Source organism: Acinonyx jubatus, chromosome D2, assembly GCF_027475565.1.
Source record: "Acinonyx jubatus isolate Ajub_Pintada_27869175 chromosome D2, VMU_Ajub_asm_v1.0, whole genome shotgun sequence".
In the NCBI taxonomy this organism is placed as follows: domain Eukaryota; kingdom Metazoa; phylum Chordata; class Mammalia; order Carnivora; family Felidae; genus Acinonyx; species Acinonyx jubatus.
The window spans coordinates 2,303,827-2,319,646 of record NC_069393.1 but is presented as its reverse complement, the minus strand read 5'-3'; the positions used below and the strand labels follow the sequence as shown (position 1 = coordinate 2,319,646).

At 46.1% G+C, this 15,820-nt stretch overlaps 1 protein-coding gene across 3 annotated transcripts in view; it reads right to left on the bottom strand.

Annotated features, from left to right (window-relative positions):
* Positions 1-3,424: 3,424 nt before the first annotated feature.
* The window catches only part of GNPAT (glyceronephosphate O-acyltransferase), a 33,812-nt gene continuing 21,416 nt past the window's right edge, over positions 3,425-15,820 (bottom strand). For all 3 annotated transcript variants that reach the window (XM_027047022.2, XM_027047021.2, XM_027047023.2), the window contains exons 9-16: positions 14,191-14,414; positions 10,208-10,450; positions 8,789-8,868; positions 7,589-7,729; positions 6,399-6,498; positions 6,226-6,319; positions 5,540-5,601; positions 3,425-3,737 (exon numbers count right to left, since the gene is read on the bottom strand). In XM_027047022.2, coding sequence (XP_026902823.1) covers positions 3,694-3,737; positions 5,540-5,601; positions 6,226-6,319; positions 6,399-6,498; positions 7,589-7,729; positions 8,789-8,868; positions 10,208-10,450; positions 14,191-14,414 — 988 coding nt within the window. In that variant the 3' untranslated portion in view covers positions 3,425-3,693. The remainder of the gene's footprint in view (positions 3,738-5,539; positions 5,602-6,225; positions 6,320-6,398; positions 6,499-7,588; positions 7,730-8,788; positions 8,869-10,207; positions 10,451-14,190; positions 14,415-15,820) is intronic.

Sequence of the window (15,820 nt, the reverse complement as noted above, 5' to 3'; positions counted from 1 at the left end):
CAAGACATCAAAATCTACTTTCTACCCTACATTGAATGTTCCCATTCTATTCATGGAAGAAGAGATGTAGGGAAAAGTTGTGATTTCCAGCACCACTCAGCTGAACTTGGAACATGACAGGTGTCTGTGGATGAGGTACTGGGGCAGCGCACAGCATGATGCTGTTGGGCTGAGCAGCTGGGCTGAGGCACAAGCATCTGCAGCCACAGAAACCACCTGAAAGCATCCAATCTCATCTTCTTTGAGAAGCCAACTAGGGTTTGTCCCTGTCAGTAGTAGTAGAAGATAATAAGTAGATAGATAAGATAAAGATAAGTAGAAGTGTAATAAGATTACACTTATTGCCAAAGACTGTTTCAAATATGCTACCGGCATTTCTATTTCTTTTTTAAAAAAATTTTAAATTTACATCCAAGTTAGTTGGCATATAGTGCAATAATGATTTCAGGAGGAAGTTCCAGTGATTCATCCCCTACTTATAACACCCAGTGCTCATCCCAACAAGTGTCTTCCTTAGTGCCCCTTACCCATTTAGCCCATTTCCCCACCCACAACCCCTCCAGCAACCCTGTTTGTTCTCTATATCTAAGAGTCTCTTATGTTTTGTCTCCCTCCGTTTTTATATTATTTTTGCCTCCCTTTCCTTATGTTCATCCATTTTGTATCTAAATTCCACATAGGAGTGAAGTCATATGATATTTGTCTTTCTCTGACTTATTTCACTTAGCATAATACTCTCCAGTTCCATCCATGTAGTTGCAAATGGCAAGATTTCATTCTTTTTGGTTGCCGAGTAATACTCCATTGTATATACATACCACATCTTCTTTATCTATTCACCAGTTAATGGACATTTGGGCTCTTTCCATACTTTGGCTATTGTCGATAGCGCTGCTATAAACATTGGGGTGCATGTGCCCCTATGAAACAGCACTCCTGTATCCTTTGGGTAAATTCCTAGCACTGCAATTGCTGGGTCACAGGGTAGTTCTGTTTTTTAATACTGTTTCCATACTGTTTTCCAGAGTGGCTGCACCGGTTTGCATTCCCACCAGCAGTGCAAAAGAGATCCTCTTTCTCTGCATCCTCGCCAACATCTGTTGTTGCCTGAGTTGTTAATGTTAGCATTCTGACGGGTGTGAGGTGGTATCTCATTGTGGTTTTGATTTGTATTTCCCGGATGATGAGTGATGTTGAGCATTTTTTCATGTGTCTGTTAGCCATCTGGATGTCTTCTTTGGAAAAGTGTCTATTCATGTCTTTTGTCCATTTCTTCACTGGATTGTTTTTTGGGGCTTGAGTTTGGTAAGTTCCTTAGAAATTTTAGAAATTTCTTTTTGCTTTTTGAAGTAAGCTCTGCACCCAACATGGGGCTTGAGCTCATGACCCCGAGATCAAGAGTCCCATGCTCCACTGACTGAGCCCCCCAGCATTCCCGTTTCTCACAGCCCAAGAGGGATCATCATCCCTAGTTGATGGATAAGGAAGCTGAGGCTTTGAGTATAAGTAAATCCTACAAGAACACAGGGCTAGCAGATGGCAGCGTTGGATTTCAAACCCGGTTGGGTTCCAGACCCTGCATTCTCAGCTGCAACATTGTGTTGGGATAGCAGACTTGGAAAGCCACATGCTAGGGGCCTTTCTACCCACTTCAAAGCATTGGCAGCTTCAGAATTTATAGATGGGATGGAGTGGAAGGGCGTAGGCACAGCAGTGTGGTCTGAAACCACATGTGTGTAAAGGAGCACGCGTGGGGTAGGATAGCATGCTTTGAAAGTACGTTAGCATAGGGAGCACGCTATTCCCCAAAACTTTAGGTTTGCCTGGGTGATCCCAGGGTGTTTTAGGGGAGCAGAGCCTCTGCTGCAAAGCCTCATTTGGTTTTGGCCACCCCCGCCCCTCTTCCTGCCCCTCTCTTTATCTGCTTACTTGCTGGCTCGGATGTCAGAGCTGGCCAGGAGACAAGTCCGTAGCCACCTGTGCCCAGAACCCCAGGCTTTGCCCCCAGACCTGAAACGTGTTAAATGTAAATAAGTCGTCTTACTCAGTTTTCAACATTTATATGCATAGCACGACTGTCATGGAGAAAACCAAACCACCAAAATCGGCTGTATGGGGACTCTTTCGAAGGCACATCTACTCGGGAGGAATTGGCCAGGGTCCCAGGTTGCCAGCTGCTTTGAACTCACTCTCTCTCCCTGGATGGTCAGCTTTGTGTCCCCGTCTAGCTGGCATGCCATGAAATCCTTTGCCAGGAACACTGTTTAATTGACTTCTTGTTGTCAACACACATAAATCTCTGGCTTTCCATACAAGCAGAGCCACACAGAGGGCCCCTCTGCCACCAACGTGTGGACCAGCACAACAGCTCTCCACAATCTGCACGTGCAGCAGAAACCGCCTGGCCTCTGCAAAACAAATGCACATTCCAGGAATCTGGATACAGCAAGTCCTGGCACCACATGCCAAAACCTTCCAACATTTTCCATGGCACTTACGTTCCAGTTCAAATGTCTTACGAGAGTCCCTCAGTCCCCATGTGTTAACCCTGCTGCTGTGGACTGAATTGTGAGCCCTGAATTCTGATGCTGAAGCCCAAACTCTCCCAAACGTGACTGTGGAGAGGGAGCCTTTGGGAAGTCATTGGGGCTACACAGAATAACGAGGGCAGGACCACCGTGTGCGCTCATAGCAACATGGTGGCCTCCGACAAGCCCAGAAGAGAGGCCTTGGAATGAAACCTACCTTGTTGGCACCTTGATCTTGGGACTTTCAGCCTCCAGAACTGTCAGAAAACGAATTTCTGCTGTTTAAACCACTCAATCTGGTATTTCGTTATGGCAGCCTAAGCAGACTAATACACCTGGCTTTCTTTTTAATTCCGCTGTCCACGACTGTGGTTTCAGCCACGTTGGCCTTTCGGGTTCTCCAGAACTAACCCCAGAACACTGTGATCACCCTTCTCTCAGCACACTCTGCTCCTCTGTCCCTGCTCTGTCCCCCCAATCCCACACTTGGAGGGCTGGCACTCATCTTAATTCTTAGCTTAAATGCCACTCCCAGTGGTGGCTGGCTGTCACAGTTTTTGGTGTCACCCATCTTATTTCGAACTCTTCTTCTCCTGGATTCTTAAGCCTATTTATGATCAATCACATAACGTCTCTTTGTTGCACATACTTTCTCCAATGCAGCTTTATTGCTTAAGGCCCCCGGGCGGCAAGCTTTCATGTAAGCTGGCTGATTTATCACACACCTCCGTCAAACTGGTACTTGTTTGACGCCACGTGAGGTGAAGGAAGCCACAGGAAATATAGGTGTGCCACTTCCGACAGCCACCGCCTTTCGTGCTGATGTCACACTGCAATTCAACAAGTCGGTGTAAATGTATAATACATGTAACAAGTTAGTGAAATAGGAGCTGGGCTTTGTTTTTCCAAACATGTTTCCAAAAGACTGTTTTATTTTAAAACACACACAGAGTCGGACACAGATGCCTTTTGAACCGTCACGGTGGAGAGAGTTACACTGATTGCTTACACCGGCTACCTCTTCCTCTCTGCCGAGCCCATGGCTCTCACGTCTCGTGAAGCACGAGCAGATGACTCTCTTCCTTCACATCACTGCTTGCTGGAATAAGAGTCCTCAGATGACAGCAATTATGTGACCACATTTCGCATAACTGTTTGGCAATTATTAAAGTTTTGCAGTTGCCGGCTTTCCTAGGGGTATCTTACAACCTAAGGAAAAAAAACCAGCTCATGAAATGACCTTGAGTTTGCCCATCCCCATACAGCTGTTTAAGCCTGACACCTGTGTGGTTTCACAGGCTGACAAAGCCCCGATGGAGACACCCGCCTGTCCGCAGGGGAAGCAGCAGCCCCTCCCCTGCTCTACTCCCACCCCCGCCCCACTGGCCAGGCCCAGAGCCAGGATTGGAACCCAGTCTGCTTTCTGAACTTCCAGCCTCCTACGTTCTAGTACATCCACACCCACGTTACATTTGCCATCCATGATTAAGAAATCCATTCCGTCATCCTCACTGAATGAGGGTTTTATTTAGGGTTTGTTTTGGTTATACGCACCTCTTACCAAACTCAAAGGTTGCATGTTCTGAGGTTGCAGACGTAATACGACAGAAGACTGGGATTTCATCATTCATATTTTCTTCAGCAAGAAACTAGCATTCCCACCTTCGCTATTTATGTCAACCATTCCTTTGTCCGTCTACCCTTTCTCTTCAACCCTTCTCTGTCAGCCACACGCCCCGTCCTGGTTTTCCCTTCATCCTGGCAGACATCTGCCTAAAGCTCTTTCATGTAGGTTTGACAAATGTACTGAATTTCATGTAGGGGTACAAAACTGCTACTTGTGAGAATATCCACTCAACGATGTAGTGCTTATTCAATATAATCACCAGACAAGTATTTTTTTTTCAGATGCTAACACTCTCCCCTTCTAAAACTATCCCATCATTCCTATGAGAAATGTTTGCTATCTCCTCTGACCTTTAGATCTCTTTGCTTATATCCATACTCTCAACTCTCTTTGCATACCATAAACAAATGACCCTGCCTTTCTGGACTGGATTATTTGTTGATAAGCCAATGGCATCTGGAGAAGAGTAAGGCTGGATTATTCTCCCAAGGAGGTGCTATCGGCCCCAATTCTGAGTTCAGGAAGTCTATATGCTGTGAACACTGACCCCAACCCTTTACCGGGGAAAGAAGGGATCCAAGAGTAGACAGGGAGAAAATGAATCCAAGGACTCAGATGAGAGGTATTTTCTCCATGTCCGATAAGACTGGATGTGAAGGGTCCAGATCTCAGACCCTGATTAATTATGCTAGAAGCTGATAATTTTTTTTTAAATGTGTATTTATTTTAGAGAGAGAGAGCATGAGCAGGGGAGGGACATAGAGAGGGAGACAGATGATCCAAAGTGGGCTCTATGTTCACAGCAGCGAGCCCAATGCGGGGCTTGAACTCACGAACCAAGAGATAATGACCTGAGCTGAAGTTGGACGCTCCACCGAGTCACCCAGGTGTCCCTGAGGCCGATAATTTTTTAATTTAATGAAAAAAATTTTAAGTAGGCTCCATGTGGGGCTTGAACTCATGAGCCCTGAGATTAAGATCTGAGCTGAGATCAAGAGTTGGACAATTAACCGAGCCACTCAGCTGCCCCATATAATTTCTTTTTAAGGTTTTGTTTTCAAGTAATCTCTACACCTAGTGTGGGGCTCAAACTCAAACTCTGAGATCAAGAATTGCACGCTCCACCTACTGAGCCAGCCAGGCGTCCCTAGAAGCTGATAGTTGTTATGTTGTGAGGAGACTGCCCATTTTATGCTTGCTGTGTGTTCTCTGCACCTTGTCCTCACTTCCCTTTGGAAAAACCTAGGTAATATAGTTCTCTTTATATTAAAACTCTACTGTTGTTCATTTTGATGAAGTCTCTGGTGCCACAGTATACTTTCTTGTTTTACTGTATGGTGATAAATACAATGTGAAACCACATATGTCACTAAACTGTACTTACCAAGCACTTCTTCTAATTTTGTTGTGGCAGGTTCATTCACATTAAATACACTGTGACTATTTCTAGGGGAAGAAAATGCAAAAAACTCTTACCGCATAAACTTGGGTGGGGGGAAGTCAATGTTCATTATTTATACAGTAAGACTACTTTTCTTTTGTTTTCAAGTTTATTTTATTTTTTAGTAGTAATCTGTACACCCAGTGTGGGGCTCGAACCCACGACCCTGAGATCAAAAGTTGAATGTTCCACCGACTGAGCCAGCCAGCCGTCCGTAAGCTTGACCGCTCTTACCTTCATTCACTCAGAAGAGGAAACATCTAACGATCTGCACATACACGTATGTATTTAGGTGTTGCACGTGGGCATATACAAGTGTATACATGCACACACACTCTACTGTGCTCCCCCAAAATCTTTCTTATAATTAATCTATAAATTTCAATATTAGGTCAAAGCCAAACTGCTGGCCTAAAACACTTTTTTTGCTTTAGTATCATTTTTGTTCATATCCACATAAAATTTGCACAGTAACTCATACTGACGTGACCCATCAGCAGATGGGTGAGGGAGGTACAGTATAATGTTTACAGATCATCTATTTCTACGACTTTGTCTGGATTCGGGGCTCAATTGTCATTAGCCGTCGCCGCCCCTTCAGCACCCATGCGGTCCCAGGCAGTACTTACACTTTCTTCTTCTCTACCACACCTAGCCTCACAAAAGCTGCTAAGGCATTTTTCTGTACATCGGAAGACAATACGTCGTAACACTGCGAGGCACCTGGGACAGAGAAAGAAGTGAGTGGACCACTTCTTGTTTTCAACCACAGGAAATCACCACCCACAGGGGTGTGACTGACCTTGATCAAGAAGCTCACTGGTGAATTTTCTAACTCCATCCAAGTACTGTTTCTCAGTGAAGTAGTCTTCTTCTTCGTGCAAGAGGTATTTGCAAATTATCTGGTTTTAACAGAAAGAGAAAAACGCAGCCAAATACAATAGGACAGCCAGTAACGTGATAGTGCCCCTCATCACAGAAAGATACTTTATGTAAGAGCAGAATAAATGCCCTCCAAGGTTTGGGCACAGAAAAGCCACAGAATTCTTGGGTCCCTCTTGAGCTCGTATCACTGCTTATAGTTAGAAAAAAGAGTTTGAAATAGTATTGACATTTATTAAAATACAATTTCTCACTTTGATGGGTTGCAAATTAAGTGAATCACCATCAACTTAACAGACCTTACACTGCTTAGGAAGAGAGGACCAAAAGTTTTGCAACTGTTTTTTCTCTAAAAACACCTAATAGGCCCCAAATGCTGATGGCTTCTAGCACAGAAAGGTGCTTTGAGATAGAAGGAGCATTTATCATTTATCTACTAAGTGCCAGACTTTGTACAAGAACTATTTCATAGGCCACAGAGCCACTCTGCCAGGAGGTCAGTCTCGGGCGCCTCTAACCGGTGCACAGAGCTCAGAAACAGAGCCCTCTTCTTGCAAATATGTACAGTCCCTTGAGAGCTTCCACTGCAAACTCCCCTTCTCCCTTTGAATCCTGGCACAGTTCCTGCTGGGCATATAGACCCTCCCCCCTCTCGAAGCACTCCTAGAGCTCTGACACACTCTTTCTGATACTTGCACCCCAACCTTTCCTTTCCCTTCCAACATCAGCCTTTAGTGATAGAAATAATTTCTGTATAGAAATTCTGATAGAAATGACTTTCTGTATCATTCAAATCTTGCATTTACTGCGCGCCTATGATGTATCAAACACCTTGCTAACGTGCTACGAAAACAGCTGTTAAGATACAGCATGACAGTGCTTGGGTGTAAGTGTAGTTATGTGGCGTCATAAAGCTGCTACCCTCTGGGGTCTGAGATGGTGAATCACCTGAGAGGTGAATCTTTCACCCTATTGATCAATCTCCCTACTGTTCCACCATTCACCTGGGGGAGACACTTGCCCTTGGGGCCAGAAGGAAGTACAGGCTGGGGGGATCTTAGTTATACCGGATACGGGAGGATGAAGCAGAACTTCCTAAGAGTTACATACCTGATAAGATTCCACAAAAGGTTTAAAGAGGGCTATTAAAAATTCTAAGACAGGATTTCCTTTCGGGGTAACTAGGATGTCCCTTGTTGTCACTTGTATTGTCTCACTTTTACAGAGCAGGTAACAGCCTTCTTCAAAGTCCTGGGAAGGAAGAGGAGAAGACAGAGTGCATCCACTAATTTAGGTTAACGGGGACACTGAGAGAACACCAGTTAATTCCACAACCCTTCCGGAAGGTTCTGGTTGTTAGCAGCCAGAGAAGCGTGTGTGCTAACACACAAAATGCGGAACCTCAAACAGCAAACACACAGAAGATTCATAAGCCTTAGAAATCACGACCCGGGGCATGGATTTTCTCACTCTGCATGGCCACACTCCTTTCATTCCAACAGGAAGGACATACAGCAGGTCCTCAAAATACGTGGGGTTATGCTTATGCTCAAAATCTGCTGCCCTCATTTTCAACTGAGGAAAACCTGTGCTCCCTGGCACAGCGTACAGAAACCTAACTACTTGCCATCCTGTTACACCGCCCGCTGCGGCAAACCAGCGGGCCAGCAAACTACCGGGAATCTGGGAGCCTGATTCCTCATGAGCTGTCTATACCACTGGGTAACACTACTGCTCGCCAATCTCAAAGCAAGAGGCCCGACACATTCCGACAAGTTGTTAATGGGAAAATGTGTGGCAGTCGGTAAATTTTGTTTTAAGTTTATTTATTTATTTTGAGAGAGAGAGAGAGCCAGACAGAGTGAGTGGGGGAGGGGCAGAGAGAAAGGAGACATAGAATTCCAAGCAGGCTCCATGCTTGCCAGTACGGAGCCCAACACAGGGTTCAAACTCATGAAACCGCAAGATCATCACCTGAGCCTAAACCAAGAGTTGGACGCTTAATGAACCAAACCACCCAGGTGCCCCTGCTGGTTGGTAAATTTTTAACAAAACGGTGTTGATTTATTTACAGTGGCTGCACTGAAGGTTGAAAGAAAGACTCCCTTCTCACCGAATAAGGCCTACATTACTGACTAAACTTGACCAAGAACCAAAACAGAGCTTGCTGAGCTGTGAGTGTCCAAGTGTCTCTTTAATTCTGTCAAATGAAGCCTTGGAGAAAGGGAGGTCACACTCGTGGATGCAAGCCTACCATTTCCAGAACTCACACTGCAAACACAGTTGGGCTCTTCGGCTGTAAGGATTTACCTTGACTGTGTTTCCTGGAAGGAAGATGAACTCATCTGAAAAAACACTGACCAGGAAGCGAAAGCAACTGTAGACATCCTCTGGAAATAAATTAATTACATCAAATTACAACACTGCTTTTGAAGGGAGTACCAAGAAGTCCTTGACTTTCCAAAATGCACTGCTTCAAAGGCATGTTATTCAAAGGCAGGGACAAGAATTAGGGCCCCCAAAGGAAGCTATAACCAATCCAAATTTTATGTACAGAACAAACTATAGTTTAGCAGTTTCAATATTGAATCTTAATCACAACTAGGCCTCAAAACAGTCAGTTTGGTGACGAACAAGATGCCACATTTCTTGGACGCTAGGGTCTTTCACTTTCCCCTGCCCATGGTTCCTTAGTAGAGAAGGAAAGCAATGACTTACTTCAGTCCCTTCTCTACTCATATTTCCTGCTGTCTTTACTGTATCTTTAGCACTAGAAGACATCAGCACACAGCAGAAAACACGGATTCTTCAGACACGTAGGTCTACCTCGCCCATCAACCACAGAGCCTTCTTCATTTTTCTGACACATGCTATGAACTTCTCATTAGAAGAATATACAGACGCATGGACAGGAAATGTTGCCTCCAATTTCAGGGTGTCCCCAACACTCTAGAAGACTATGCATGTGATCCTTGGTTGTGAATGAATTTCAATGTAAGAAACCTCAGATCAAGATTTGAGTTTCCTGGGTCTTGAACTAAATTGTCTGACTTCTCTCCAGGGCCATTTCCCCATCCACAAAATGAGGGCATGGACACAGGACCTGTGAGGTTCATTCCAATGCTAAAGGTCTATGGTTGGCACCGATAATTCTATCTTTGGAGCTTTGAAAAACAAAAACAAGCACAGCAATGTGTGGGCCACACTCCAGACCCACTGAATCAGAACGGGGCTCGCCCTTAGTAATTCCAGCATAGCCTGGGTAGAAAACCCCTGACCTCAACTACAGGTTCCGGTGGACAAAAACGGTTTTATTCATTGTTTACACTCCTCATCGCCACTGGGACGCTACTGGGTATCTAGTAAGCACTCCTGCACTGCTGGATTGTTGTGCCCATGCTGACCGGGACAAGGACAGCTGTGCTCTAGTCCCAGAACCTTCCTTAGGTGATTAGGTACCTTTCCAGGCCTCACTTCCCTTACTTATAAATGGAGAGGTTCAGGTTAGATGATTTCTTAGGCCCCTTTCAACTCCCAAATGTTAAGTGGATGGCCATGTATTTAGGGAACAAGCCTAGCTTCTTCCGAGTACACAGGGCCCCTTCTTTGATGGTGTCTGGGACGCACACATGTGACTGAGCGTGATAAGGCTTCAAATGCTGCTCCCTATATACGGAGCTGAACGGCCAGGTCTCTTCTAAAGTTCAAGACCACATTCCCGAAAGTTACCTTTCCGCAACCCGGGTGTCATGTGCAGTGCCATGGCTACTAAGGAAGGGCGGACAAAAATGTTGAGCAACTGGTTCCTGTAAGCTGAGCACATGAGGAGAGTGATATGCTGGAAGAGAAGCCCATGGACCACTTCTGAGTCTCCGGAGTCCACATTCAGAACCACCTGGTCTTTGACAAGGCTGGCGATGTTGGAATGCAGAAGAAGGTTGGACTGGATAACTTCTTCAGCAGCTTCATTATCTACACACAAAGACAATGCGTTCAGGCAGCAAAGAAATGGGATGGGTTCCCTGATGGGAGTCTTAGGCTAGTGTATGCATCAACGCTAGGGACCTGACAGATTTACTTTTAAGCGCCAGGTTCTGGTTTTAGGCTCTACCAACTGAAGTAATGATACCCTACGTGAAAGATACCTATTTCTTTCTTTCTTTTTTAAGTAATCTCTATGCCCAACGTGGGGCTCAAACTCACAATCCTGAGATCAAGTGTCACATGCTGTTCCCACTGAGCCAGCCAGGTGCCCCTGTGAAGGGTATTTTCTTTTTAAAAAAATTTTTTTTTTTTTAACATTTACTTATTTTTGAGACAGAGAGAGACAGAGCATGAACGGGGGAGGGTCAGAGAGAGGGAGACACAGAATCCGAAACAGGATCCAGGCTCTGAGCAGTCAGCACAGAGCCCGACGTGGGGCCCGAACCCATAGGCAGTGAGATCGTGACATGAGCCAAAGTCGGACGCTTAACCGACTGGGCCACCCAGGCGCCCCAAGGGTATTTTCTAAAAGCAGTATAAACTCTGAGGACATTTAATGCACTTTCTTATCTACCCCTAAATTGTCAGCCACTCTGAAATGCATACCAATTCCCAGTCTAAAAACCAACACTTCCTCAGGAACCAAGAGTATCCAGAGTTTTGTAATAGCAAGTTACAGGATAAGAAAATCACATGCATGTGAATTCACAAAATACTAAGATAAGAAGGCTCATGATGAAAACATACTTCACACACACACACACACACACACACACACACACACACACACCCCTTGCTTAGACCAATTAATTCCAAGACGGCAAGAATATTGCTTTGCAACTTTGCTGGTGAACAAAGGGTAATCCCAGAGGCACTCCCCTAGCATCAGGCTTCCCTGGGCACAGGCGGACACTGAGGAGGTTTTCTGGTTTTTTCACATCGGAGAAAAGTAAAGAACTGAGCCCCTAACAGATGCTGGTAACTTACCACCTGACACTATGCTGGCCTAGAGAAGGCCAAGAAGTTAGTATTACAGAAGCGTAAGGAAGAGATGGTGATACTTAACCAACATTCTTGGCAAGGGAAATCATTTTACTGTTTCCCTGAGCCAAAGAGCCGGTTGCCGGGTATGTAGCCAGGCACACTGGTCAAGCTGGGCAAAGTCTGCTAATGCTTTGCAGAAGAGACAACTGAGGGGTGTGGGGTTTCCTTCTGGACTCGATCACATTGCTCTAGATGCACATGTCTTGTCTCCGCTTGCTCAAGGTAATGACATATGGTAATGTTATATACACGATATAATATGACATGGCATAATGATACATGTATCATGAAGACCTCTTGATAGGAGAATGCTTAGGAATACGTGGTAAGTGGAGTAAGGAAGAAAAAAGGAACTGAACGGATATACCACATTCTGAATCAGAAATCATATTTAATCACTCTATTACTGTTACTTAGATACCAACAGACTCTCACTCTATAATAAATTATTTCAGTTGCTGAATAGATACTCTTAGCTACAGACTGGCCTACTTCTTCCATCTTGAGAAAACAAAAACGTTGGAAAGACAGGTGCCTAGGTTTTCACATGCTCCGGGCCAAGTAGGAGTCAGCACTTTACCTACGCTTTTCTCATGATTTTCTACCTGAATCACACTCAACGTGTCCTTTGCCGCCCATGGGAACATGTGTCTGACTCATCTTTGTTGCTCTACTGGTGACCACTATTCAAGGCGATGGCCACTTCCGCTGGCAGTTCTGCCTAAACACCTCATAGCCCCACCTCAGCTCTGCCATTGCCTTGTTCAGGCTCCTTCCCTTCCCATTCGTGTGGCCCAGCTTGAAAACGGACACTGGTTGTTTTCTACAGTTGTTTGCAGTCATGTTTCCCTGCTTAAAATCCTCGACTGTGGGGTGCCTGGGTGGCTCAGTTGGTTAAGTGCCCAGCTCTTGATTTCAGCTCAGGTCGTGATCTCACGGTTCGTGGGTTCAAGCCCTACATCGCGCTCTGTGCTGACAGCATGGAGTCTGCTTGGGATTCTCTCTCTCTCTCTCTCTCAAAAATAAATTAAGGGGCGACCAGGTAGCTTAGTCAGTTAAGTGTCCGATTTCGGCTCAGGTGATATCTCACGGTTCATGAGCTTGAGCCCCGCATTCGGCTCTCTGCTGTCAGCACAGAGCTTGCTTCCGATCCTCTGTCTCCCTCTCTCTCTGCCCCTTTCCCACGCTCTCTCTCTCCAAAATAAATAAACATAAAAAAATAAATAAACTTAAAAAAAAATCTGCGACTGAGTCCCGTAAACTACAGCTTCCAGTCCAGATCCCCCAGGCAGCAGGCCCAGCTAATCCAGCCTGTGTCCACATCTTTACCTTCCATCATCCGTCTCCCAGAGCCAACACTGTAAGCTCACCCACCCACCTGCAGGCCAGCATCACCGTGATGCGGTGCTATTGCACCATTTCACGTTTCCCAATCCCTACGTTAGCAATCCCTTGCCCGCTCGTCTTCCAGAATGGCTCCTGCTTTTCCATCAAGATCGGTTCAAAAGTCATTTCTATGAAACCTTCCCCGAGCGTGGCCCTTCCCTACACAGGGGTCTCAGCAACGCTCTGCGGTCCATTCGAAGTTCTTTGTGTGTGTTTCGCTGGCCCCGCTTCACTAGATGCCCCGCCCCTGCCTTCCACACGCCAGGAGGACGTCCCACACAGGGGTTGCACCTTGTTCTCTCCAGCCTCTGGGTAGTTCCCAGCACCCACCAGGCACTCAAGAGGTTTAATGAGTGACCAGTGGGGAGCTATGAGCGGATTACATTTCCAACTGTGGTCTCTGCAATTTTGACTCAAAGAGATTGGAAACAGCTAAAGCCAACACTTGGCACACATGTCCCAAACTCCCGGCGAAGTATTTATAACGCCAATGAGGGCTTTACAAAGTTGTCATTTTCCGAGAATCGTATAAAGGTCCACGAGACTGGCCCTTTGGTCCTTTTGATGGGGTGAAGCGAATGGGCTGCAAATCTAATGTGGTTTAAAACGAGGTGGGTGTATTACACCGACGACGGTGAGCAGTGAGTAATGCGTAGAACTGTCCAATCAAGGCTGCACACCTGAAACAAAACACGTGACGCTAACTGTATTTTAGTAAAAAAAAAAAAACCAAAAAACTTTGAAAAAATAAAAATAACAAGAAGTGGGTACGGAGGGAGGAATATGCGGAGGAAAGGAGATTCATCCACTCTCCACCCTGCTAGGTGCCAAGGAGGCAGCATTTTAACTGACATACCCAGAGTCTCATAGGAAGAAGTGACACGTAAGCAATTGTTCTCAAATAATCAACATACTGTATTCAGTGTCCCCCAGTGATAAAAACAAATGACGTTTTCTTTCTGTCTGGGGCGCCTGGGTGGCACAGTCAGTTAAGCATCGACTCTTGATTCGGCTCAGGTCATGATCTCACAGTTTGTGAGTTCAAGTCCCTCATAGGGCTCTGTGCTGAGCCTGTGGAGCCGGCTTGAGATTCTCTCTCTCTCCCCCTCTCTGCCCCTCCCCTGCTTGCTCTCTCTCACTCTCAAAATAAATAAATAAACTTCAAAAAAAAGTTTTCTTTCTCTCTGAGCAAAGCTTTGCTCGGTGTCCTGTGTAGGTGTTTCATGTCTAGGTGACAGCTTTTCCAAATTAAGAAACAAAAAGCAAGCATGCTCCTCACATACATCTCACATACGTACCGGGCCAGGTGAGAAACCCCCCGAAGGCCTGGGTTAAGCTTTTCAGCCATAAAGTCTTCTCCACCAGAGCGTCAAAGTCCATGGAAGGCTGGTTCTGAAGCAGAACAGCAGCCATGAGGGCCCACGGGCTCAGAACCAGGTTTTGAATTTGCAGAAGCTGCATTTTATAGGCAACTTCAGTGACAAAGGCATGCATGTCCTCTGACTGTTTCTGAGGGATATACCTATAAGGAAGAAGAGGATATACCTATAAGGAAGATATACCTATAAAGAAGATTACAGTTTTGCTACCCACACTGATGTGAATGGTGAGGGAGGGGAACGGCAGAAGGCAGACCCTTTAGAAGGCTTCTCATTCTTTCTGCCAGCCGAATTCTCTCAGGTCACAGTGCAAGAATATACTTTCACTGTGGTGTCATCTGTCCCTCTGTCTCTACGGTATGCTCTTGAGAGGTGATTAAATACACTCAGGGGGACACAGTCCTATTCTTCCTGGTTCCAGGCAAAACAACTTCTGTTGTTTTATAACTAGGATATATCACTTCCTCTGTGAAACCTGATGCCTCCCCCAGTGGCCTGAACTACTCTGGCCTCTCGGAATTCGCTCGCTGCCCTTTGAACACCTCTCTCACAGAACACACCAGCTTACGTGGTAACTGCTCGTGCCTGCCCTGGATGGGCCACACAGCTTGCCTGACTGCTACGCTGCTCTGCTGAGCAGCTCACGATCCTCGCCTGACAGATTCTTCAGGCATGGATCACCAAACTTGGCATCCGATATCAGGAACCAATACAGAACAGGCTGAAGCAGGGACAGGCACAGGACCTGAGAGTGTCCACACCGTAAGGTGGCTTAATGGGAAAGCTGGAGCCAGTGAGGGCACCCCGTCCTACGTATCCGAGATCTACAGCGTGGAGCCTGTGGCAGCATAAAGCTACCATCTGCTTGATCGCCGGCAAGGCCGCCAGTGAGGCACTCCAGCTGCCGCGGAACCACTGGCGCTACGGATGAACGATGAACGATGATGTGGTCGTGTGAAGCCTGTCTGAGCAGGTGGTTTCTGTCTCCTTACTTCCCCATGTGTATTTCTCTAAATTAAGAAAATCCAAAGGTGTACCTGCACCTGCATCCTGAAAGAACCTAATACATTTCTGTGCCCATAAAACAATAACCTGTTTTTAAAAAATTACTTGAGAGAGAGAGAGAGGGAGGGAGAGCATGCGAGAGTGAGGGAGAGGGGCAGAGGGGAAGGAGGAAGGACAGAGAGAGAATGCCAAGCAGGCTCCACGCTCAGCGCAGAGCCCGACGGTGGGGCTTGATCCCACGGCCCAGGGACCACGATCTGAGCCAAAATCCAGAGTAGCGTGCTCTACCAACTGAGCCACACGGGCGCCCTAAAACTATAACCTTCTTGAGGACTGGGACTCACCGCCATTCATTCTGACCACATAATCCTTTCTAGGATTAACCACACTTTGGCCGACCTACCAATAGTGCTCAACGATTCCCACACACGCAGTACGGGCGGCGCACTGCACACTGTGGTGTAGTGTAGGCGGTAGGGCACTGGCTCCCCTGAGAATGAGCACTGACCTTGCCTATTTGACACACGTATCCTGCAAACGTAAT